This window comes from Triticum dicoccoides, chromosome 3A, assembly GCF_002162155.2.
Source record: "Triticum dicoccoides isolate Atlit2015 ecotype Zavitan chromosome 3A, WEW_v2.0, whole genome shotgun sequence".
NCBI classification, from domain to species: Eukaryota; Viridiplantae; Streptophyta; class Magnoliopsida; order Poales; family Poaceae; genus Triticum; species Triticum dicoccoides.
In genome coordinates, this window is record NC_041384.1 from 467,915,918 (window position 1) to 467,924,149 (window position 8,232).

Consider the following 8,232-nt stretch of genomic DNA (forward strand, 5'->3'; position numbering starts at 1 on the left):
GCATTGGCTGACGAACGAAAGCCTGGTCCGTCGCCAAGCATCTCCATCCTCTGATCGAAAGCGGAAATCTGCGAGAAAAGATCATCAACAGAGATTGAATTCTTGATGGCGCCAACTGCTGCAACGACGGGATCGTAATCCCGATCGAGTCCGGCGAGGATGTAGTCCACCATCTCTCCGTCTGTCACCGGACGACTTGCTGCTGCAAGCTCGTCTCCGAGGCTCTTCATCTTGGTGATGAAAGTGTTGCTGGACATGTTGCCCTTCTTGGTGTTGGAGATGGCGATCCTCAGGTTTGTTATTCGCGATTGCGACTGCGCAGCAAAGATCGTGGTAAGGGCAGTCCATAGATCAAGGGTACTTTCCTTACCAATAACTTGCGCGAGGATTTCTGGAGTGAGCGAATTTAGCAGATAACTTAGGACCTGCTGATCCTTGGCAATCCATGGGCCATACAGCGGATTCGGCTCGATGGCCGTGGTCTTGTCCGCCTTAGCGACCTCCACTGTTTTCGGCGGCGCTGCATCGCTGCCGTCGAGAAGACCGGTCACCTGCGCACCTCGCAGGGCCGGCAGAACTTGCGCCTTCCATAGGAGGTAGTTCCCCCTCGCGAGCTTCTCTGTTGGTGGGGCGCCGAGGTTGAGGCCGACGGCGCTGGAGCCCATGACGATGACGATGGAAGGGTGCTAGGGTTCTGAATTTTTTTGTGTTGCTAGATGATAGGGAAGAGGCTAGCTCTGTATACCATGTAAGATTTGGTATAAGCGTTCCTACTCCTCGAGGGAGCCGCGTCATGTATATTTATATGGGGCAACAATGCCTTGCCTTGGCGTACAAGAGAAACCAGAAAGAAATCCAATCTGGTTCGGTATAGGAGATAGATAGGGATACGAGAGAGAAAGAGATAGAGATAGGTTTAAGATTACATGGAGTAAACTGCTCAAACTCTAACACGGACGTCGCCGCGCGTGCGACCTCTCTGACTCTGACCTAGGGCGAGTGCGAGTGCGAGTCCAACCCCGACCCACCGGGCTGGCTGGCTAGATCTACTCTACCACTCCTACTAGAGAGACTGACAGACTAATAACTGACGAAGTGGTTCGGTTCCGGTCCGGTCCACCGCCAGCCAGCTCGAGCCAAGCCAAAGCCAAAGCCGAAGCCAGGCGCATAAATCCGACCCGCCATTCGCTCGCTAGCATGTCTGTCCCCTGTTACTCAAGAGGAAAGGAGAGGGAACGCGCAGCGCAGCACAAGAGGTTTCCACTGACTAGTACGGCCGCGGTTCTAACTAGCTGTTGCGTGGCGTCGCCTTCTTAAGCCAAGGCCAAGCAAGGGACCGCCGGGGCGCGAGCGCGCGGATGGCGGCCAGGCACTCGTACCCGCCCACGCGGGCCACGCGGAGCGCGCCGGCGCCTCGGCCGCCATTGTCCCGCCTCGGGGAGTCGGAGACGGCGGCGGCCCACCCCGGCGCCGACCCGGAGGCGCGCCGCAAGGCCAAGAAGCAGAACCAGGTGCTCCCTCGTTCGTTCCTTATATTTGTTGGACTGTGGATCATCGGTCGGGCGGTTTGAGGCTATTATTCAATTGGTTTTCTCTGACTGACTGTAACGTACTATTTGATCCGCTTCGGCTTGGATTCCGCAGCTGTGGCCCAAGACGGTGCTGCGCAAGTGGCTCAACATCCGGTCGCCGGACTCCGACTTCAGCGCCGACGAGGGCGACACCGCCGACGAGGCCGACAGCGACTCCGAGTACGAAGGTGCACGATCCCCTCCGCTCCCTTCCGCCCCCTCCGCCATGAACTGCCTACCTGCCCCCCGCCATCAAGCTATCATTCATTTGGCTTGGCCCCATCCCCAAATTAACAAATCCAAATTCGACGTCAAATTCAGTGAATGGGCCAATGCATCCGGGTCGGATTCATCCCAGTCCAGACTCCACACTGTTCGTCGCTGCTTCTGCTCTTCATCGTTAATTTTCCTCCCCGGCCCATTTCTTTCTGCCAGAAAGGAGCTGTTTGTGGCTGTGGGGGCGGGTTCATTCTTTTCAACCACCACCTGATCCATTTAGTTCGGCGGTACGTCCCTTGTCTTCCAGGCCAGAAAACAAATACTAGTGGGAGGGCGGTGGATTTCGAGGAATTTCCAAATGTCCCTTCCTTCTGTTTTGTCCATTCTGGTGTTGGCTTCGTAACTCCTAAGCCAATTCCCGTTCTCGGTATATTCCTTCGCTTTCTTGGAATACACTAAAATAAACGGACCCTCCGTTATCTAAGAGTAAAAAGCTACTCTAAAAATGAAGTTTGAGCAGATTCAATAGTTTTCCTAGTCAAGTTCGAATGACAAAAAAAAAAAGGAACAAGTAAGGAAATCAAGCTCTAATTGTATTGCAAGAACATAGTTGCAACGTGAGGCAGGTTGCAGAAAGCAAAATACTACTTTTAAAAGAGGATGCATGCAAATTCTGTTGTCCATGCCTCTTTGGTCGCTTTCTTTTCTCGACTTCAGGTTTGCATGTTGATATGGTCAACCAAAGTCTACAACAACAACAACAACAAAGCCTTTAGTCCCAAACAAGTTGGGGTAGGCTAGAGGTGAAACCCATAAGATCTCGCAACCAACTCATGGCTCTGGCACATGGATAGCAAGCTTTCACGCACCCCTGTCCATAGCTAGCTTCAACCAAAGTCTAATATTTTTTTTATATATAATTATATTGGCGCAGAGATGTGCGGATGGGAACGCCAGCGATATGATCAGGACCGGAGAATGCGTGGATTGGGTGCCCAGACTACTGGTAATCCAATGCTTTTTGTAAATTATTATCATGTTGTCTGCTAGCATATGTCTTAGTTTTCAAATGAACTATTTGAACTACAGAAGATGATTGTTGCACTGTTGGTTGTACCAAAGAAATATGCACATGAAAATTAGGCTTGGAATTAAATAGGCCACCTTAGTGACTAATAGCTGCATGCAAACTTAATTGATGTTGAATCTTCTTCCACTTGTGACTGTTTTCCCCTTGAATCATCGCCTTAGTATTTCCATAGTGTACATTTTGAATCTGCCTGTGAATATTTGCTTTGTTATTATGGACTCGGTGTGAATTAAAGTACTACTGCTGGCAAACAACACTGCAAATATATACTTGTACACCCTTTCACCAATTTTTTACAAGACCTATCTCTGGACCTCCGTTGGCACAACGCAGAGTCTTGTTCTCGAAAAGGCGCACATAGCTTTTCTTATGTGGTGACACAACTTATCAATACTGCAGATAGCCAAATGGAGGGTGTTCCATACGGTCTTAATAGAAGGCGCAAGTCAGAGACTCTTCGTGCTCAGTATATCGATGTCAAGGAACTGAGGTATGGATCTATGCTCCTTAAATTTCGCATTTTCTAGACCTCAAATTTTTAACTGTTTGTTTTTCTTATGTTATAGTATAAGTTAAGTTAAATAACTGCTCACTTTTCGTTCAGATATCTGTCTTGCCTTGTAGCAGGACTTCAAAGCAGTACCATCTACTCCCTCCGATCCAAATAAAGTGTCATGGCTTTACTTCAGCCACGACACTTTTTTTGGATCGGAGAGAGTACTATGTTTTTTCTGTTACTGTCTTTTCTTATAGTCTGTTGGGTTTAATATTCAGGGTCTGCATAGGAACTTGGAATGTTGCAGGCAAACTTCCACCTCAAGATTTGGATATTCAAGAATGGTTGGATATGAAGGAGCCGGCTGACATATATGTTCTTGGGTAACTTGTTGAACCTCCCGTTATATTTCTGAGAACTGAACCTCCCATGTTACTGAATACAAAGAATATCAAGCCATGAGCTATCACTTTAACTCCAAATGATATGTGCTCCTATGAGTTTGATCACCTGGTCTTAATTTTATTTTGAATGTACTAAGATTAGCACTACCTTGTTTCATATTATGAGATTCTTTTTACATTTCAGATTTCAAGAAGTTGTTCCATTAAATGCTGGGAATATATTTGGTGCGGAAGACAACCGTCCTGCTTCCATGTGGGAGCATATCATTCGTGAAACACTGAATAAGATTAGTCCAGATAAACCAAAATATAAAAGTCACAGTGATCCTCCATCTCCATCAAGGTTCAAGCCATCTGATGACGCTCTTGCAATGGAAGATGAACTTAATAGCGAGTCTGACAGCGAAAGTGGTGGGGAAGTGCACCCATGGAACGAACAAGATTTAGTTGTTGTTGATGATGATGATAGTCATAGCAACAGACTTGAACACTCCACTTCTGCTCCTGACGAATCTATTCTACAGGCTGATAACTTCAGCAAGTTGCCTTCAATGAAGACTTTCAATAGATCCCATAACATAGTAAGTTTTAAAGATTACACCTCTCTTTTGGAAGAGCCGATCAACCAAAAGATGTTAACCAAGACACTCAGTCACTCGGAGAGGCTTGGAATGATTTGGCCAGAACAACCATTGGATATGTTGGCTCAATGTCTTCCAGACAGCACACAACCGTTTGCTTCCGGGAAGGCACTAAAAACATATTTGTCTTTCAAATCAGTTAATGAAGATTCCTGTGCTTTTCCCGAGGATAGTGCACTTCATGGTTTAAACATTGAAAGTGTGGTAGCTAAAGGAAAAAGACCATACTTTGTTAGGATAATAAGCAAGCAGATGGTCGGAGTATTTCTCACAATATGGGTACGAAGGAGCCTGCGAAAGCGCATTCAGAATGTGAAAGTATCAACTGTAGGTGTAGGTGCTATGGGGTACATTGGTAACAAGGTAAGTTTCTATGGATGACATCACTCTCACTTACATTGTTGCATAAACTGAGTTCCAAAATGCATGTACTTATGGCATGCATTTTGAATTTATTAGACATTAGGACAATTTTATTCCTTCACTGATTCATATGTTTTTACCACCTACCCAAATACTGCAAGGAAAGGAGTGCATTCTTGTTTACACCGAATGCATTTTATCTTGACCAGTATCATATCATTTGTATTTACCTTACATCAGTATGTCTTGGTAAAGGCCGGGGGAGATCCTCCTTTTCTAAAAAAAAGTATGTTTTAGTATTGATTATGAAGTGTTCCCTGTAAAAAAAAGGATTATGAACTGCTGTCCTAATTTTTCTTACTTCAACATGCTCCAGGGATCAATAGCAGTAAGTATGTCGATATATCAGACACACTTCTGCTTTCTTTGTTGTCACCTGACCTCTGGAGAAAAGGAAGGAGATGAACAAAAAAGGAATGCGGATGTGCAAGAGATCCATCGAAGGACAGTATTTAATTCCAGAGTGAGCACGCCTAAGACAATATATGACCACGAGTAAGTAAAAAATATTTTTTTTTTCTTTCAAGAATTATATGCTACCCTCCAACTTCCTGAAGTTCCCATGTGACCTAAACTGGTTGTCATCATGGTGAGCTCTTGGATAATTTATTACATTCAGATCAAGATGTTCTTTTAGATATACTAGATGTACACCATGTGGATGGTTTGGCTAAAAAACTAAATATAGACTCCGGTGTAGACAAGGGATTGGTAATTTGATTGCTGAAGCATGCACACACTTAATTTGGATGCACCAAATTAGTTGGTTGGTCGAGTGAATGTACATTCCCACCACATTGGTTCAAGTCCTCACAAACGCGAATTTGGATTCCTATTTATGCTGTAGGGGTCTCCCTTACAGTTTTCCTTCAAATAAAATTTGGGCGTGCCAAGCTTTCATGGCCTCTTACCTGGATCATGCGGCGTTAAACACTAGTATAACGGAGGTTGTCAGAATCACTATTTTAAATCGGGCCGAAACCCCTATGGTATGATGGCAAATCATAGGAAAATAACCAATAGAATCTTAAAATCATAGATTCTGCTAACCAGGATCGTAGAATCGGTCCAATCAATATGGATAGTAAAGTCATAGAATCGCTTGATAGAATGGTGAATCTGAAAACCTTGACTATGACAGTCAAATAAATTAATTATAATCATAAAATTCGCAGAACACATAATACATAGTCGGAAGTAATTCAAGAAAACCATCGAAGTCCTTATATCCTTGGTGTTTACCATGGAGCAATCTAGTAAAACGCTGATACTGCCAAGTTGATTAGTTATTCCGCAATTAGTGTTGCAAATTTAAGAAGATATATTATGAGAGTTAGTGTGCATTTGAGGCCGAATTTCTAGGGTCCAATGAAAAACATGAGTCAGTAGATTGAAAGTAGATGGATGATTGAGGACGTTTGGTTCCAGCAAACTAGTGCTTTTTGTATTGGTATAGACTTAAATATTTGGAGGCGAAAGGAGCAAATCATGAAGTCATATCACTGTCACAGAAAATCATATGTTTGCACTTCATACACGCTGAAAATTTTACCTTTACCTGTAGGAAATTCTAGTTTATTGTTGTTAAGCACCGCATGAGTTTGCCTTGCGACATAAAACTTTATAGACATCTAATATTTAGTATTGTTTCAGAAGGATATTCTGGCTAGGGGATCTGAATTATAGGATCAACTTATCATACGAAAAAACACATGAGTTTATCTCCAACCACGACTGGAATGGATTGTTTGAGAAAGACCAGGTAAACTTTGGTAGCATATAGTGAAATACCTCTCCATATATTCCAGCTCACCTTTTTTCCCCCTGTATGATAGCTAAGAAGAGAACTGAGGAAAGGACGTTTATTTGATGGGTGGACTGAAGGAGTTATCAGCTTTTCTCCAACATACAAGTACCGGTTTAACTCGAAGAAGTACACAAGTGATGAGCCAAAATCTGGGAGAAGGACACCTTCATGGTATGCAATCTGATCACCACACATGAACTACTGCCACTAGAACATATTAACTTGGCCCGCATAAGTTGGTTGTGAAAGAACACTTCTTGTTTCTTTTACATGATTCACTACACTCTCCATGAAGATGTCGGAGATAATAAACCTCAAAGAAACCTCAAAGTTGTTGTGGTGTGTGCTAACAGAAATTTTTCTCCACTACCTCTGTAGGTGCGACCGAATTCTTTCGTACGGCAAGGGAATGAGGTTATTGTCCTATGAGACGGTTGACATGAGGCTATCCGATCACCGCCCCGTTAAAGCCGTGTACACGGTTGATACAGAGGTTTTCAGCCCCAAAAAGTTGCAGAGAGCTCTCACCTTCACCGACGCGGAGGTCGAGGACCGGCTGTCCTCTGAGGACGAGCGCATCGCTGGAATCTACAGCCTTGGGCTGTCGTAAGTCCAAGGTTAATATTTGGGCCATTTCTGTGGTGAGGTTGAGCCAAGTCACACCGACAGTGCCGCTTAACCCTGTCCAGCCATGGCATCTTGGCTGTCTGCTGAGACCAGCAGTAGATCAGCTTGGTCACGCAGTACAGTACGTTGCTTCCATGCTCTGACCATATTTTAAAACCAGGGCATGCTATGTATGCATCTCGTTGTTTGTTTCCCGCCGTTTGCTTGCTCTGTGCAGCTTCCTGAAATGATAATGCCATCTGTAATGATCTGATCTACTCCAGTTGTAATTATTAAGAGTTGAACACTGTAAATTTTGAGGCAGGCCGGTTGTGCAGTTCAAGTCCAAGTTCTCCTATGCGCGATTTTTATCTCGACCAGAGATTGTATTTCAGTTCCAGGAAGCGTATAGACCAGGCAAAGGCAAGTGGCGTTCAAGATAGACCGTCTGAATCCGGGAGTGGCTGGTCTAATACGAGCGAGCGAGCCCGGGTGGAAGGAACCCCAATGGCACTTAGGCTATCGACTCCAGGAAAAGAGGCAAGACTCCCACGCCAAAGGCGAGATCGCAGGCCGACGGCCGATCGCACTCGCACGGCGGGCCAAGGTGGAGGTCAGTGAGGGTTTCAGCGCACAACGCACTTGCCCGATCGCACTTGCACCGTTGCACGGAAGTTTGTAGGTGCCGTCTGCCGCCGGATGGTGGGTTTGTTCTCTTGAAAAAGGAAGGTCACACTGTAGGCGGAAGGTCCATATGATCGCCAATCGGTTTTGTCGGAAAAAAAGTGTGTCTACAGTCTCCGGTAGAATGACGGTGGAATTTAGGATCACACGTAGCCGACAGAGTACTCCTATATTACTCCTGCAAAATACTACTCTCTCCGATCCAAATTAAAGGACACAGCTTAATCTTAGTCCAAAGCTGCGACAGTTATTTTGGAGAGATAATTCCTTATTGAGAAAAGTATACTTTTC

The 8,232-nt window shown here is 44.9% G+C and overlaps 1 protein-coding gene across 2 annotated transcripts; it reads left to right on the forward strand.

Moving 5' to 3' along the window:
• Positions 1-1,204: 1,204 nt before the first annotated feature.
• Positions 1,205-7,893, forward strand: LOC119268605 (type IV inositol polyphosphate 5-phosphatase 3-like). 2 transcript variants are annotated; one of them, XM_037550270.1, is made up of 11 exons: positions 1,205-1,511; positions 1,645-1,759; positions 2,725-2,796; positions 3,280-3,370; positions 3,655-3,759; positions 3,965-4,784; positions 5,161-5,339; positions 6,498-6,606; positions 6,680-6,822; positions 7,030-7,257; positions 7,596-7,893. In XM_037550270.1, the coding sequence occupies exons 1-11, from the start codon at positions 1,359-1,361 to the stop codon at positions 7,876-7,878; spliced, it is 2,298 nt and encodes a 765-aa protein (XP_037406167.1). In that variant the 5' UTR covers positions 1,205-1,358; the 3' UTR covers positions 7,879-7,893. The 2 variants fall into 2 exon arrangements, with proteins under 2 accessions (XP_037406167.1, XP_037406166.1); XM_037550269.1 differs by having other exon boundaries at positions 1,211-1,511; positions 7,030-7,612.
• Positions 7,894-8,232: the final 339 nt, after the last annotated feature.